General features: G+C 45.7%; 1 protein-coding gene across 1 annotated transcript in view; it reads left to right on the plus strand.

Annotated features, from left to right (window-relative positions):
- The first annotated feature begins 2,894 nt into the window (after positions 1 to 2,894).
- Positions 2,895 to 17,439, plus strand: part of LOC103352811 (protein sidekick-2) — a 332,816-nt gene continuing 318,271 nt past the window's right edge. The window contains exon 1 of the mRNA XM_008275471.1: positions 2,895 to 3,180. Within this exon, the coding sequence (XP_008273693.1) occupies positions 3,093 to 3,180 (88 nt within the window). The 5' untranslated portion in view covers positions 2,895 to 3,092. The remainder of the gene's footprint in view (positions 3,181 to 17,439) is intronic.

Raw genomic sequence — 17,439 nt, forward strand, 5'->3', positions numbered from 1 at the left:
ATGGATGTATATTTTACAAGATATGGTTAATAATTTAACTGAGCAGAGGAAATCTGTGAAATAAAAGTGAATTTGAACTGATTTAAATAAAATCTAAAAAAGTGTAATTTAACAGTCAAACATGGTAAAAAATAACTCATTACTGTTAAAATACACAGATTATTGAGGTGAACTTTTGTGGTCTATTGTTTGCTTTTTACAGCCAACATGCAAATGAATGCGTTTTACTGTATTTCTTTTTTATTTTGGTCATTTTCTAAACTCTCACAGCGATCGACCTGCATCAGATTCTCCAGACCAGAGCAACACTCTGAGGAGACTCAAGGCTTCTTGGCAACCAGCTTCTGCACAAAAGCAAGAACCTCTACACAGGTAAAAATACAGTGTGAGAAACTGTGTAAAAAATAAAAAAGCAATACAAAAATCCGTCAGAAACATCCATCTATCCATCATGTATGCGTGTTTTAACATGTCGCCGTTCTGCACAGACATCAGGACTCATTAAGTTTCTGTATTCTCTGATGTTTTGCTCTTCTGGGTCTGACATACGTAGGAGCTAAAACTAAAGTGTGTTCAATGCATGCTTCTTTTTTTTATCTATAATTTAACAAAACAGAAAAAACAACCCTCTAACATAACAGTAAATTGTCGAATAAATTCAAAAACAACCTTCAAAAATGTTCAACAACTTTATTTTTTACAGTGCAGCCTGACAACAGACACAAAGCTGCTTGCAGTCACACTGCTGCTGTTTACCAGGAGGATAAATGTGTTTTACTTTTCATCTATATGTCTTTGCCCTCCTTTCTGTCTCCTGCGCTGTGCCAAAAACGGCATCCAGCGTGCGGTTTCATATGGTGTTAAATATAGATGCCCAGGGCAAAAGTCAGAATAACCTGAAATAATTGCAGCTGGATAACTCTGAATCATCATTACCAGCCGTGTGGTTAATTCTAGGGCGAGACGAAAAGAGCGTGTCTCACACTGAAGCGTACGCAGCTCGCAGTAAGCTGCTTTAGCACCTGTGATCACAGCGAGCCATTGCTCAACAACACCAGGAGCTAACACCTGGCGGAGTTGGCATCTGCAGGGAAAGGGGGTAAAAAAAAAAAAAAAAGAAAAAAAAGGGAACACAAACAAATGGCTTTTGCCACTTGTGTGCAGAAAGCTGTGGCTCACAATACTGTGTCCAGGGATTTTCTAAATTACCCTCTTGCTGAGTTCAGTCACAGTAAGTACTTTGAAAAATCATAATCGGGTCCCCGAGCAGCCCTGGGGGTGGCCGAGGAAGCACTCTGTCTTGCTTTTCCTGATGTTAACTCTCCTATTATTAACTTTTGTGCAAGGTATCACATTTTTTGGATAAGAGGGAGAAAGCCAAAAGGAATCTGAAAATCACGCTGAGAAATAACAGAGGCTATTACCATGGTGCATTATTTCCTCGCGGCCCCGTGGTCGTTCAGACGGGCCTCGGCCATTCGCAGGGAAAAAAAAAAAACACATTACAAACATTAAGCACTCCTGCTTTCTCTCCACGAGGCACTGTCATTTTCAAGACGGGGACATTTGCTCGGTCATGCTCTCTCATTCTCTCCCTCGACTTCTGCTTTACTGATACTGTCATTTTGGAAACAACATTTGCTCAGTCACTCTCCATCACCTCCCCCCCTCTCCTCTCTCTCCTCCTTCTGTCCTCCACTCATTCTTTTCTCACTCTCTCCTCCTTCTTCCAACACAGGCACAACACACTGACAAGATAACGTGCAGCACTTTCAGTCCTGTCTGTGTAAAGACTTAGCACAGCCAGTCGCGTCCTTTTCTATTCATGTCAGGCACCTTTGAATAGCATGAGGGAGGGATTACAGTCCATAGCCTCAGCTAGAAAACAACAATCCAACCAGAAGAGTGCTGCAAAAGCAAAGTGTAAATAACATGCAGCCAAAATTTTAAACCCCTTTAATGATACCAGGAGGGGAAACACAAGAAGGCCGGACAGCTCTCCACATGTATCCAAATCACTGCTGCACTCCAAACCCTGGCAACACAAGCACAACACGTGTTCTTTAAATCATTTTAACAAAGGGCTATATTCATTCCACCTTTTTGTGATGTGGAAAGCTATAAAAAATCCTCTCCTGGAAATCCTGTGCTTGGCTGTGTTGTCACTGGATCGTGCGTTTTTACGCTCGGCCGCATGGTGGCGACCTGCGCTGCGCTGCGTCCGACAGCAGCTTCCCGGCGTTACCTCATGAAGAACCCGGGACTCGTCCTCATCCGACGCACACCGGCAGCCGGGCTCTCCTCCGCGGCAGGCTCCCACCATGCTACTGTGACTGCGTGCGCGTCGCTCCCTCCTCGCCGCCCTCGTTCGCCGCTCTCCGAACTGCTCAACTTCTCCTCAGCACCTGGATCGCCGACCTTGACAGCGCGCCGCGGAGAGGAACTTTACAGAGGAGGAGGGTTACGGAGAGGAGAGAGGAGAGAGTGCGTCTCTGTGTGTGTTGGTGCTCCGTATCTGGCGCTCCTCTCCAGAAAGGAAACGGATTCGAGGAAAAAAAAAAAAAAAAAAAGTCTGCTTTGGAGAAAGCTACAAAGCAGTCGGTCGCGGGCAACGGCGAGGGGAGGCTGAAGTTTCAAGTAGAAGAAGAAGGAAACAGCGTTTCAAGGACGAGGGTGAAGGAAAAAGTATGAGGAGCCGCTTGCTGTCTTACAGGTGCAGCGACAGATTGGCTGTTTGGACTTAACCTGGATTCGTCTTGACTGAGTTGCATCCGTTTTCAGTGAAAACACACGCTGCTTTGGAACCGAAAGGAACATAATATTTTTTATTTTTTGGGGGGGGAGGGAAGGATTTGTGGAACTAGAGCGGACTGTAAAACAAACACAGACTGTTTGACCGAATTTCTCCGGTCGCCACAGGCTACAGCAGCGGCACGGTTTCATTTGCGCTCCCAGGGCTCGGTGCGCTCAGCCCGATTCGACTCACACAGACCCGGAACAGCAGCAGCAGCAGAACCGCACTCGGACACTACAACCACGACCTCAGCCGGGCACTTGTTGTCCATTCTGCGACCCTCCCCCGGTTTGGGACCATGTTTGAGGAGTCCTGGAGCAGATCGATGTGGCGCGCCACATGGATTTTATTTTTTTCCTTACTCATCCACTCCACGCAAGCTCAAGGTAAGAGGGACACCGGCTCGGCACGGTGCCGATTAGTCATCACGCAGGCCCACTGTGGCGGCTGTGGCTCCCCTGCTGTGCTGGATGTTTATGTGGAAGCGTGTGGTGGCATCGAATCTGTGATGTCTCCATTATTCATCGCCTTTTGCACGTACGGTAGCCTATAATTTTCTCATTAGGCGACAAATCCTGCTGACACGCAGCTCTGTTTTGCGTAAATGTGGCACACATTAGTGCCATTAGTTCCCTTTTATTAAACATTTCAGTGACACGTTCCTCCACATTATTCACATCCTGAACTTCACATATAACTCCATTAAGTTCACATCATATTTGGTGCGTCTTCATGTGGCACCGCTCGAGTTTCGTGTTTTTTTTTTTTTTCCAGAGACAGCTGCTATCCACTGGTTCTTCTGCTTGGAACGTATGTAATTAGCGCTTTTAATGACATGTGTCATCAGAAGCCAAGCTGTTAAAATGTTAAGCTGAGTAATAAGTCCTAATTAATTAATCAACCCTCTCTCCCCCCGAATCTTAAGCTATGCAAATAAATAGATACACATTGATACGCGCGCACTTCAGAGTGTGAAATGTTGAAAATTAATTGGTTTTCTGAGAATTATGCAGCCTGAGCAGAGAGGAGCCAAGTGTGGCACTTTACAGGGGATCTGGTGACAGCGTTTCTTCTTTTCTTATCATTATTTCAGTTGGCACAGTCATTCTCAATAATCCCACAAGATCCCTTTAAAATTCCTGTGGAGACTTGGAATACCAAGAAAGAGAGTCTACTGCAACCTGGGGCACTCTTCCTCTCTATTTTTACCCCCATCACATCCCTGCAAGGTGTTTAGTCTTCCTGCTGTATTTATGCAGAAAACGATGCCATCACTAATTACAGTTTGTTTTTTACGAGACGACAGCGAGGCTGCTGTGGGAGGTGGTCGTCACATTACGATGAGAGACGAGGTGCATGAGTGCCACTTTGATCCAGACGTTGTTCCCATACATTCAGAACAGAGCGGGGACTGCAGCTCGCCCCACGGCTCCTCCAGGTTGCTCCAGGGGGTCTTTTAGCAAAGAACAGCTTAATTGTCAGGCAACTTGAAGGATGATGATCTTGGTTGAAGGTTCTCGTCCCTCTTGGAGCTTCTCACTGCACAAACTCTTTCTGGTGCATGTTCACGGTGCGAATGAGCAAACGTTGCACTCACTTGTTTCAGAGGTGGACACCATTCTGGCCACGGATGACATGCTTTGGTCTGCTGCTACCTTCTCCTCTCAGCTAGTTGGGATTCAGGTGTTGCTCCCGCTGCGAGGAGGGAGTATTACCTCTCAAGATAGACTCTAAGCCCTCGGTTGGGCTCACTCAATAATACAATGTAGAAAAGATGATAGAAAAAAAGAAAGAGGAAACAAACAAGGGAAAGATATCCATCATTCATGAGGGCAAATCCGAGCACCTGACATTTACAGGAGATTGATAACTGGTGTGTCTCAGGGATTAAGACTCCTGACACTGTTGTTTCCACTCTCTGCATAACCGCCTCTCTCTCCTGCTGTCTGTATCTGATTCTTTCCTTCTGAACGCCTGTTTAACCAAGAAAGTTGAGTGAGTCGACATTATTTACAGCAGCAGCCTGGGGAGACGGCTACTTTTCCTGTTTTTTTTTTGGATGTGCATGGGTGCATACAACAACAACAACAACATGCATGCGTGCCGCCGTGTACGCCGGAGATGAAGGCTGCCAGTCACTTTCTATCTGCTCAGTCCATCCAGAAGCAGCCCTCAGATTCCATTACGCTCCGCTCCCGGGTCAGAAATTGTAGGATTTAATTGGACTCTCTTCAGACCGTTCGGAGCTGCAGCTCGTTGAAAGTGACCCCAGTGTGGGCCGCTCTCTTTCCACCCGATGATTAAAGAACATGATGAGGCGAGCAGCATGCCTCTGGATGGACATGTCAGCCACTGCTTGCCACATTTTAATGACCAGTCCACTGAAACAGCTTTTTAACGACGGCAGAACAGCCTTCATCAGACTTAAGTGCTATCAAGTCTTTGCTTTGGGGGCCTGGTGAGCAGAGGGAGATAATCTCCAGCTCTTTTATTTTTGTATATTGTCATTTATCATCATCGTGCGCAGCAGGGAGGACGAGGGAAGCCTCGGCGTCTGACTGACGGCTTGAAAATATACACGAGTAGTAGTTTGAAAGCGTTCGAACTCCTTAAACACTTTCGCGGCCCCGTTGTCGGTTGTGAGCGCACACTTTGTTTTTTTCTCCTCCTTAAATAAAAAAGCCATCCTCCAAACTCGCCCGGCGTATTTTGTTTAAAGTGACAGTTATAAGAGCTGTCTGGTCTGTCCCACTGTTCATTCCAATTCATTTACCGAGGTCATGCCGAGACAATGCTGGGCTCGCCTGCTGGTTTTGTCATTTCTATCACGTCTATTTTAGAGCTCGGAGCAGCGGGGGAGGACTCTATTGGAATGTCATGTTTGGCATACATACTTCTGCATCACTCAACGTCTGCAGATTAGGCCCGAGTGGCTGCAGCTCGACTTTAGGAGCTTTGTAGGGACTTGAGGACTTCATTCTGTCAGAGGCGTGGCGCTCAGATTAACATCCATAACTGTGGTTATGACAGGGTGTCGGGCTGCCGGGACGCTGCCGGCATGAGAATCAGCTATTTCATGTTGTCGTCATCTCCTGCTGCGGGAGGATGCGCGACATGTTTGGATGCGGCGGTCTGTTTTTAGCTCGGACCTTGACACAGTAATAGAAGTCAAGGATGTCATCTCCATTTTAAATCTGTTTGGAGATTGGATTGAAATTGTCGGACTGGAATGAAATGCGGCGCGGCTCGGGAGAACCTCTTGACTGCTTCAGAAGGAAGTAAAATTGGATGCGTTCTCATCACGAGCGACAAAAATAGGGCACCTCATCACGGATGCGCGGGGACGGAAATTTTCAGTCAGCTGGTCGGCGGCTTTTAAGTGGCGAGATTAGATTTGTTGGGTTGTCGAGGTTTTCGATCAGGTTTTGTTTGTGGAGACAGCAGGTGACTGTAGGACTGTATTTACATCCAGAGACGCGGCTTTCTGTCCCCCTTTCGAAGCCGCTTTTTGATCGTTGAATCGTATCAAGCAGCAGGTACAAGTGTTCTTTTTAGGATTACTTGATGTGTTTGGTCCAAGCTTGAAGTGTAGTAAGCCACAGCAAAGCGCTGATTGAGATTGGAGTGTGGATGTGGAGACAGAGGGGTTGAGCGAATGTCTCCAGACTACAAATGTCCTGATTTGTCACTCATCTTAATTGACAGACTGGGGATCTCTGTTTCCTTGTAGCAGCTGTGCCCTGTGAAAATGATTTTCAAAAAAGACGATAAAAAGGCAAAAAAAAAAAGATGGAGGCTGCCCTAGATCCCTGCAGCCAGCACTTTGGCAAAAGGTCACAACATATTGCTTTTAGTATTCAGGGCTGGCGAGAAAACTCACGGTCAAAGTCCAGTGATAGATTTCTCAGAGGGATGTCTAGAGTTTCACTGTGCTACGTTCAATAAAACAAAACTTCCCACCCAAGGTCTCTGGTAGTGGCAAGTCCGAGAGTGAGGCGTAACTGAGAGACCTTTTGTTTTTCTCTCTGGAAAGCACTTCCAGAGCTCTTTGGAGTGGGACTGTTTTTATCGATCCGGGTTCTGGTTTCCCAATACCAGTCAGTCAAAGAGGTTAAAAGTGTTTCTAAGTGGGACTTTTTCAGTGTTCATAAATTTCCACTCGGATAATTAAATTTAGACCAACAGCATGCTAATGGCTCGCACAGCTTTACAGAAAAATACACACTGTTGACTGCTTCAGAGGTAAACACAAGTAAACTTGGTTTGATTGGATCAGTTTGTCTCCTGCTCGAGTCATTTACAGACTAAATAAACGAACGTCGCCTAAATGAGGGCGAAGGCTTGTGTTAATCATGATTTAGAATAAGTAACTGTCAGAATAAGAACCGTCGCTTGGAAGAGGAGGAGAGTGGTGACAGATGGACTGATCTTCAGCGACATTCCTACCATACATAAATACACATGTGCATGACCAGACGCATTCCATACGGACGCTTTAATCACGCTGACAGTGTCTGTTCCATATTTAGTTTGGCTCTCGCCAGAGGCGAAGCCTCAGGATGATTGTAAGGAATCTGAGGACCCCGTTAGTGAACTTCTCACCTACTGCCGGCCGTAAACACAGCTCAGCACTTTTCACACTCGCTCCCATGGATGTATAGACCCGCGTCTTACATTACATGCGTGCTCGTAATCGACTCAGGCTTGTTTGTGCAAGACCACCGTGACTATGGCCGAAGTGACGATCAGGACATTGTGATGATTTTTCACAATTATTCAATATTTTATTGCACTTTAACATTTAAATGAACCAAACGACTTCCCTGCTGTGCTGCAGTGCTGCTAATGTTGGAACGTTTGCATCAAAGTAAGACTTAAAATATCTCTTAGCTGAGTCCAGTGCATCTCTGGAGCAAAAATGTAAATAAAACTGCATCCTCATATGCTGAATATCTGCTTTTCAGTAGACGCTACAATTCACAGATGTTCCTTAAACGCCTCACATGCCGTCAGTGGTAGATGCTAGTGAGACATCTGTGCACAGAGAAGCTTCTAGTCTCCACTCGCACACTTTGAAAACAGTGAAGCAAGTTTTCTAAGGAAGATTTCCTCAAGTTTAACCGAGTGATGTTATCTCCATGGTTTCCTATAAACAGAGCATTTTAACATTGCGTTCAGTTGTAGGGAAGCCAAGATCATGTTTCTGATGATGGTTGATTCCGACAGCAGCGTTGAAAACTCCAGTAAATGTAACTTACTGTGCACGTAGAGCAGCGTGGTGTTTATGCATGAAGACTTTATTATTATTCTCCTTCAATAAAAAACTATTCTCTTCTATTCCCCTCATAATATGAACTGATGTGACAAAACGGTGTCATCATTGCACCTTTAGAGCCTCAAACATTTTGCAGATGCCTGCTGCGATCACATCTTCTCGGCGTGTCGATGCTCCCTTTTGTGCCGACACGTAAATGTGTGGAAAGCAAAAAAAAAAAAAAACGGGAGGGAGGTGAAGGTGTTGAGCTTTATCAAGGTTCAATCTACGCCACGACATCCTGCCAAAACGCCGCCGGCTTTTATTGCATTTATTACGGCGCCTGACATTATCCAATTTGTGTGATTACGCCGGATAATACGGCACATTTAAGGCACCAAAAAAAAAAAAGGCATCGTATTAGAACGCCTGTTGAAATTCACAGCTAACTGACAAAACTTCAGAGTTGCAGAGGCAGAAGGACTCTGAAGCCGCTGCCACAGTTTGAAAATGAGACAGAGTGCATGAAGAGAAGCAGCCTCGCTCATTGTCATTCAGCGAGACGCCGCGTCGGCCAATCAGCTACGTGCAAGCGCACATTCCTGGTGGATTACTTTGTGACATAAACATGGTTGTTTCTGCTGTTTGTTTGTGACAAAATGGTTGCAGCGAGTTGGAAAAATCCTGTCTCTGAGTATCACAGAGCATCATCTGAGCACCCTTCAGATTCTGCTTCTGGACTGAACAGATTGTATTTCATTCATGACCCCACACAGACCACCAACCAAATCCTTGTAACCCTACTAAGCTCCCTGTATGTCTGTACACATTGAACAAGCCCATACGTTGATGCAGGAAAGGCTTTAAAACACCTGCTTCAGAAATATCCAGGCTTTCAGGAGAAGGACTTTGAATTTTATGGCTGTAAAACTCAAGAAAAAAAGAAATCCCCACCCTGCCTCTAATACTTTAATGCAGCAGGCGAAGATAAGGTCAGCCTAACTTGGAGAGAGATGACATAAAAATGGTGCCACCAGCAACGGCTCCGTCCTCGGAGGGAGTTGCTTGGTAACAATGGCGAGGCATAATCAATACCATTTCACAGCTTTTCTGTTCAGTGACCGCATTTGCTTCCAAATTCCCTCATTGGCATGCCAGCCACTTTCCATTTTTCTTTCTCGACTCATTGTAAGAATCCTCAAATTTCAGCCAGTCCCGCTCTTTGAAATGCCAGTTATGTAACCTCCAAAAAAAAAAAAAAAAAGAGACTATTTGATTGAAAAAGAAGAAAGATAAAGGGTTTGTACTATTTCCTCTTCCCTCTGAGCGCCGTGCGGTTCAGACGGATTGACCAGAACGAGAGCTGTCGGGCTGAGGACGAAGACGTAGCGGGGCCTTATTCACAAATAGTCTCTTTTAAGCCCCTGTCATCTTGCCAGCTGCCTGGAACGTAGCACAAAGGAGTCTGGTTAGTGTTTGCCAGGGCTGCCCTATTTGTCGTTGCATGGTTATTAATTTGGTTTCTGGGACTGGGAAAAGAGGCCGCCAGGGCCAGCTGGGAATTGTCACCATAGACTGAGACAGACAGAGGTCAGCGCTGAGTGACCTGTGGGACTGAAAACAATTTGGAGTGCTTGTCAATCGAAAAAAAAACAACAAAAAAAACACAGAGGGTCCGCTAGTGTCCCTGTTGGCTTTAGTAGTGACGAGCTCATTCCATTGTTCATGTCCTAATTGGGGCTCTGACTGTACTGGATTTAAACTGGAATTGCTGATTCTCTGACACAGTCTTTAAACGCCTCCTTTGATCATCCCGCTGTGGCTAAGCTGGATTACCTGCTCCCAAATTATTGCTTCATTCGTGTCTTTGAGTTTTCGTGTCCAGCGTGCTTTACGTTTGTGCATCTTTATTTACAGGTGTTACCCTTTGATGTACAGTAAGCAGAGCGCCGATAGCTCGCATGTTCTTTTTGTTTGTACTCGGCTTTCCAGTAAGAACGCTTCTCTTTTGAAGCTCCTCGCCATCTACTGTGTGTGCACTGTAAAGCTAAAGGCTTTCTGCGCCGAGAGTGGAATGAAGGATTTACAGTAGGGCATTCCGCCGTGTTTTAATATCACTGTGGCGAGAGCGTATCCTGTGTTTCCATGTTTGCTGAGGCAAGCCAACCCGCGGTTCTGCACTCTTGCAGCCTCCTAAATTAGCATCTGGGGGCCTTCTGTGCTTATACGCCACACATCAGATCCTGCTGCACGACGCTGCCTCATAGTGAGCCTGATCTCCTGCTGCACAAATTGGGCTCTAAAGCGACCTCAGCGTAATAATAAGCGAGAGGTACGAATGCGATTATGGACTTGAACTTTTCTCTCACCTCAAGAAGGCCATTATGCGCGAGGCGACAGGCGGGAGGGGGCGAAGCCACAGTCAAGGCCTGTTTACCACCATCATCCCTCATCTGGATAGATGGAAATGAGCGCGGACCTCAGAGTGACACTAGCTTCAGGAGGCCCCCCAAATCCAGCTCACTCATGTGGATCCGTGTGTGTTTACCATTGAAATGCGCTCAGATTGGCTGGGGGCTCGGGAAGCCACCTCTGAACCCAGTAATTGCTGCTTCCTGGGGGAGGTGGTTGTCTGTGAGTGTTTGCAGGTGAAGTCTGAATTTGCATGCATATATAAGCGAAAGACGCTTGTGGGTGTTTGTCTGTGTGCGAGCGGTGGCCAGTTAAAGCCCACAGGCCAATAAGCAGACCTAACTATCACATCTCTGACTTGCTGCCACACACTGGGCTCCCCCGGAGCTATAATAATTTCCCTGCAGTGCTGTATGAACCAAATGATAGGGGAGGAAAAAAAAAAAAGAAGCCTGCATCTCTAGTTCATGGAGTTCGAGGGCATTAAATTGAAAATGCCCAGAGCTGTATATTTTGTGAATAAAAAGGGATTCGGGCTAAACTGCTGCTCCTTTTCTGCATACTTTGGTACCGATGGCACGATTCTATCTGGAAGAAGCCGGATGACAAGCGGATCAATTTAACGGCTGAGATCGGGATGGTGAAGGACCTGATCGATTCTGACAATCATGCCATCTTTAACAGACATCTCATCAAAGGCCCATTCCCTTCTTCGCCATCCCATTACCCATCCATCCAGCACTTGGATCCGCTGCCTACTTACCCATCCCATGCAGGAATAATGGGGCCTTCACCCCCAGTTGGATTAATCAGCCATAACCATATGCTACCGTGTGCAATTATGCTGCAATTTTGACCAAGGGAAACAGCTGTTGCCATTTGAAAGGGTGGAATAAGATTGTAATTGCCTTAACTTTGATTTGTAGGGTGCTTTGATTTGATGAGAGAGCACATTTTTACGCTTTACATAATAATAACGCGGAATGAAGAGAACTATTAGAACACGAGACTTTTTTTCCGCTCCCAGCTTTCCAGATGCATTCGGAGGATAACCTTGCTGTTATGAGCCATTACTCACAAATTACAGCAGAAACGAGTATGTTTATTCATTTGGGTGTGAATGAACTTTTCTATTTTCAGAGGCCGCGTTTTAGATTCAATCATCTCGTGACATTTGAGTGTGTTTATGCGTTGGGGGGGCGTCGTACCGGAGGTTTCTGATCTCGTCGGTGAGGCGATCGCGTCGAAGGTGAGGTTCCTGTACCTTTAAGCCTTCCTGCTTACCAACATTTGATGAGAAAACCTACCGACTGTCCGTAGCGTAAGAGTCTTTGATGCATTTCCGAGTGTTCCGGCGTTATTTTGTCTGTCTGCAGGTACGCGACCGATCGGCACGTTACCAAAGGTTATTTCAGGCGGAGAAATACGTGGAAAAATATTGTGATGTTCGGGGAAAGTGTGTGAATGATTCACAAGAAGGTCAACGTGCTCTTCTTCTGATGTTTTTTTTTCCCGCCACATTAATATGAACCCGCACGCAATGAGGTGAGGACTCGTCTCGAACTCTTGAACCAAAACGGGTGCAGACTCTGGTTTGTGTGTCGGAGTTCAAAAATAATTGCGTTGCTTGCACCACCTGTTGGTTCCTGAAGAAAGTAGAGATGTGTTTTGTAGTATTTACGAGACAGACATGATATATATTGGAGATGCAGGGCTGAAGAAAGAAACTAGAGTAGTTTGAATGTTGATTCATTAAAAACTCTTCACTGTGTTTCCTGCTTTTCCTCTGCAGGTATAGTGTCAGTTATTTTTATTCTTCTGTCATCTTGACAAACAACGAGGCATACGTTGTACTATCTGACTGCTCATAAAGTAGATGCAAACCATGATGTTATATGTCAGCGGTCTTCAACCTTTTTTGCACCACGGACCGGTTTTAAGCAAGAAATTTTTCTACGGACCGGTCATTACGGACATAACAAATAATAATTGTTTTTTTTTTTCTATTGAAAAGTTTCATAAATGAATAAAATTACTTTTTATTGCTTAACACGTTTACTTTTTCTCTGTCTCAGTATCAAGTCTCTCCCACTTTCCAAAGCAGCTCTCCTGAGACGTTGGTTTTTGACTGACGGCTTCGTTTAGCAGCCGGCCGTAAAAACTGACAGTCAAGTGACAGGAAGACGAGCTAGTCATGTTTCAAAATAAAACACCCTGCAGACTCCGCTGGAAATAAAAATAAACCAATAAAATGTTTTTATTCTATCTGTGCGGCCTGGTACCAAATGACCCACGACCCGGTACCGGTCCGCGGCCCAGTGGTTGGGGACCGCTGTTATATACCATCAGAGCAACACCACAAGGCCCATCTGGGAAAGAAACCGACAATCAACCGCTGGCCCACAGTAATGCTGTTAATGCATTCCCAGCTTAGCATCAGGCGTCACATGAGACTTTCTCATGGTGACACTTTTCCAGTTAAACTCCCACAATGGTCTCTGCTTACCAACATGGAAGATGGTTTTATGGCTTCTTTGCACATCCTTCTACAGCTCCATCATGTTTCCTGTCGGGCTGGTCCGAATAGCAATTTCTGTTCTCTGGATATTTGGCCCCAATTAATGACAATTATCCCGAATATTTGGGGGTGCTGCGCGGTGGTGGAGGGGACGCACAGACGGTATTTGGCTACCAAGACCAGTTTAAGTGTTTAGGTTAGCGGTCACGGCACCGTTTCCGCGGCATCAGTGGGGGTGTAGAACTGAGCAACTGAGCAGCAGTGAGCGTGCTTTTCCACCATCAGTGGTCACCGCACTGTATCTGCCATCAGTAGCAGCGGCTGCGGGGGGGGATGGGCATATTCGGAGATGAAAATTGATATCCCGATTCGAGCACAGCGAACGACTAGTCGACTATTCAGCTTTTTGGTTCCAGCCCTAGTTTACTGAAGTTTTGGGTTCTTGCTGTGATATCGTTTCATCATCGGTATTGGGGTCATAATTTTGGTGATGTGACTGATTCTTTGGATAAATGCGATTTTATATTGAACCTGAGACAGGAAATGCAGGAGGACGTAGGTTAAATGGCGTAAATGTGCAGACTAATCGAGTGAAATGCGGCGTAACTGTGAGGTTTCAGCCAGAATGTTGGCCACATTGGAAGCGATTTGGCGTCAAGAGTTTGATTTGTTGAATACTTTGAGGGAAATTCTGTGTGCCTCTTAATTTTCCAGCCTCCTCTTTGAACTTGTCAGCGGGGCAGACAGCACATCAGGCGGCGTGTGAATTTTTCAGATGACTGACAATGACTAGATCTCTCGCTCTTTTTTTTTTTTTTTTTTTCTGACAATGACTAGATCTCTCGCTCTTTTTTTTTTTTTTTTCTTGAAGCCTTTATGAAGAAAGATGTACGAACCGATGCCTCTCTTTCTCTGCAAGCGGTTAGATAATTTGTCTCTTTGTGCAAATAAGCTAAAGAACGAACTGTGACCTGATTGAGAGGTACAAACAGGGGAATGTAATGATGAAATGCCTTCTTAATGCATCAGCTGCGTGGGGTCAATATTCTCTCGTCTTTAAACAACGCCGTGAATGACAGCGCCTTGGCAGCGCTTTGAAAACTGCGCCGAAACTCATGAAACATTGTTCTTACTTTTCCTTTTTTTTTGTCATTGTCTGACACTCGAGGGCCAGTCTCGAGAGATGTAAGGCACGGTTGCCTCAATAGAGAACATCTTACATCTCTTGGAAAAAAGAGAATGCTCTCTGCTGGTATTGGTGCATTGATCACGGACGCCTATGATATTGCTTTTGAAGAGTTCCTTTTGACTCCTGCCAAGTCTCATGTAAACACCGAGCACCGTGCAAATGATTTTTTTTGTGTGTTAGCAGACGTACTTCACAAATGTCTCGCGGAGAGCGACGCGCACAGCGAGAGGGAGGGAATAAAGGAGGAAAAAAAGGTGATAGCGCCATCGCCAATTAACTCGAGGCTAATTAAAGGCTTCATTTGAAACTTTCGGTGCGCCGGCAATTTTTTATCCTCCGAAACCTGACGAGCTCCCGACCGCTTGCTTAACCTGCTGCTCATCTGTCACCACATCCGGCTCCCCCGCTGGCGTCTGCACGGATTGCTACGGGTTGATATCTAAGCGCTAATTGAGACGCCTGCTTTATCTACGACTCAGAAAGATTTCTCCGCTTGCAGAGGAAAAGCGCACCAACTCTTTACACTTTTTACACTCGAGCAGTTACCCAAATGCGGATTAGTCAGATTAACATCTTGATTATCATTTGCCTGGATACACTTCACACTTGACCAAATCACTTAACACTCTTGGCAGTCAACTTAATGGGAATAACCCGACGATAATGGAAGGTGACGGAGGGAGATGGATGCGTGGACGCCGGGGCTTTGACCCGCGGCGTTGGGTTGCGCTCGACCTCGGCTCAAGGACGCTAATAGGTAGCCTCGCTAGCGCATTCGCCGATGCAACGCTCGCACAAAACAACGCGTTCCTCTCGTGAAGTGAACCGCTCCCTCACGAGCGAGCAGAAGAGGCAAGAAGTGCTCCATCCATCTTGATTTGTCAATAGCTACAATTTTAATTACACCTGAGTGCTGTCAGCCCGCCGAGCTGGGCGGGGAGTATTGATTCGCTCCGACTAATTGATTAATTGCTGTGTTCAAGTGGGCAGTTTTCCCCCCTCCTCCGAACCCCCCATCTCTTATTTCTTTTTTTTTTCGGCGTGTTGTGTTTACACCGCTGAGCTTTCACCTGCGGGTTGCGAGGAGTAAGTGGGGCGCTTGTAAAGAAGACCCACCTTATTTTTACTCGAGCGAGAGTGGCGCGTTAAAGGGAAGGAGGCCCATTGTTACTGTACAAGCGACGGATAACAGCCGAGCCGTTGCAGTACATCACCGCAGCCATTATGTGACAGTTAAAGGGGGGCGAGAGATTTGGAGGCGCAGCTGCCGGAGACCTTTTACTCAAAACTGTAGCTTACATTTGTGTGGCTGTTTGTCACGGCGCTGCACTGTCTGGTGGAATGAGCTCCCGCCTTTATGTCGCCGCTTTAGACGACACACAAAAAAAAATGTATGGAGCGAGTGTGTTGGCATGCACCTTCTCTAAATCTTCCTTCCTTCCTGGCAGAAGTCTTTAAAGCTCTCCATAAAATGACAGAACCCTGGAGCTGCTGTGTATCACAGTCAACCAGACCGCCGACCTCCCCGGCTCCAGTTTACACGAAACCGGCCCACTTACCGTCATCCGTCACCGAGTCCTCAGAGGGATGGTTTATAAAAAATCTCAAAACCATAATTGTAGTTGTGCAATGTCCTAAAAGGTTCTGTTTTGATAAATTCTTTGTAAAGGATTCGGTGAAGCAAAGGTTAAAAAAAACCCACAACTTGTAAGAACTAAACCCTCCAGTGTCTTCGGCGACTACTGTGGTATTTGTACGGTCGCATTTTGAATTCCAGCTCGGTCTTTTAAATATTTATGCTCAGTGTGTGGGCTATATTTAAACAAAGCCGTTAATGAGTGTTTTGACAGTGCTGGTTTCTTGTGGCTGGCCGAGTTGGGGGGAGTTGTGTAGTTCCAGCGGGCGTGATGACTAACGGAAAGTACCGGAGATGGGCGAGAAGTACCGGACGTGCGTCATCCTCAGTTTGGATTGTGTGACACACCACAAAGATGACACACAAAGGCCCAAACAAGTGCTACGATCGAGCTAAATTCGGTCGCTGTGTTCTAAACGTGGAGCTCGTTGTTAACCCCGTGAACTCCGGGAGCGATTATCTGTCACATTTTTACTCACTGTGGGTTCATTTTTATCTCCAGAATAAAGTCCTGTGTGGAAGCAGCACAGCCATGAATGGAAGGAGAGAGAAATCAAAAATACTGCCATAACCAAAAAGTTGAATTTTTGACATTTTACAAAAACAACTCCTTAGATAATATTTTTTCCAAGTTCCCCCCCTGGTGTTACTGGAGTCAAAGGTGGATCTAAATGCTGTAGATGTTTTCTACTTATATTTTATTTGTCTGTCTCCTTCCTGCAGTTCAGCCCAGTCCAGATGAAAAGTCTCAGATCTTCTTCGCAGAACCCGGTTAAAGTAAATGCTTCATTTCTGGCAAACTTCTAAATGAGACATAAATGGATTATTATCACAATTTGAAACTTAAATTTGGCTCCACTGGACGATTGAACATCTGCTGAATCTTCGGTTTGTGGTTTAGATAAACGGTGTAATTGTGGTGATTTTTTTAAAAGACAACATCTCTTCCAAAACCCACGGGCAGGCTCTGAGGTTCAAAGGGTTAAAAAACTTCTGACTAAAACAGTCGCTGGAATTTCTAATTGGATTATAATTACTTTTAGCAAGCATGACTGGCTGAACCCCTCCTCCTGGTAGTTTAGTAGTTTGGGTCGCAGGTTTTTATCCCCTCAGTTATTCCAGCATGAACAGCTGAAAGAGAATCTGTGAGAGGAGCCGGTTGGACGGCTGGAAGAAGTGTGCTAACTCTCTGCGTGAAAGTTTTTACTGTCGTGAGCGTCAGACATCATGACTACACTGAAAAATTTAAGTTCCCCCTTTTTAATGTTTCAAACAATAGTCGGCGAAGAGGGAGTCTGGCGAGCATCCACACGGCGCTCCTCCATGGCCTTGTATAGGTAACAAAAGCACTTGTGATCACTGACTATTAATAGAGCGGGAGCATGTGGGGAGTAAATAACTGTAAGGCAGGAGGGGGGACGGTTAGTAGTCCTGTCACTTCGGAGATCAGGCGGGAAGTTTGTGAAAGAATGTAACAGCAGTCGTGAAACAACGGCAGAGATCTGTCCTGGTTTTTTGCTGCACAACGCAGCCGGAGAAGCGGCGAAAAGGTGCTTTTTCACAGCAGCAAGAAGAAAAAAAGGTTCCCTGTGATGGCCAATTACTCCGTCTTACATTGCTTCCGGAAAAGCACCAG

This window comes from Stegastes partitus, unplaced genomic scaffold (genome assembly GCF_000690725.1).
Source record: "Stegastes partitus isolate 25-593 unplaced genomic scaffold, Stegastes_partitus-1.0.2 Scaffold52, whole genome shotgun sequence".
NCBI classification, from domain to species: domain Eukaryota; kingdom Metazoa; phylum Chordata; class Actinopteri; family Pomacentridae; genus Stegastes; species Stegastes partitus.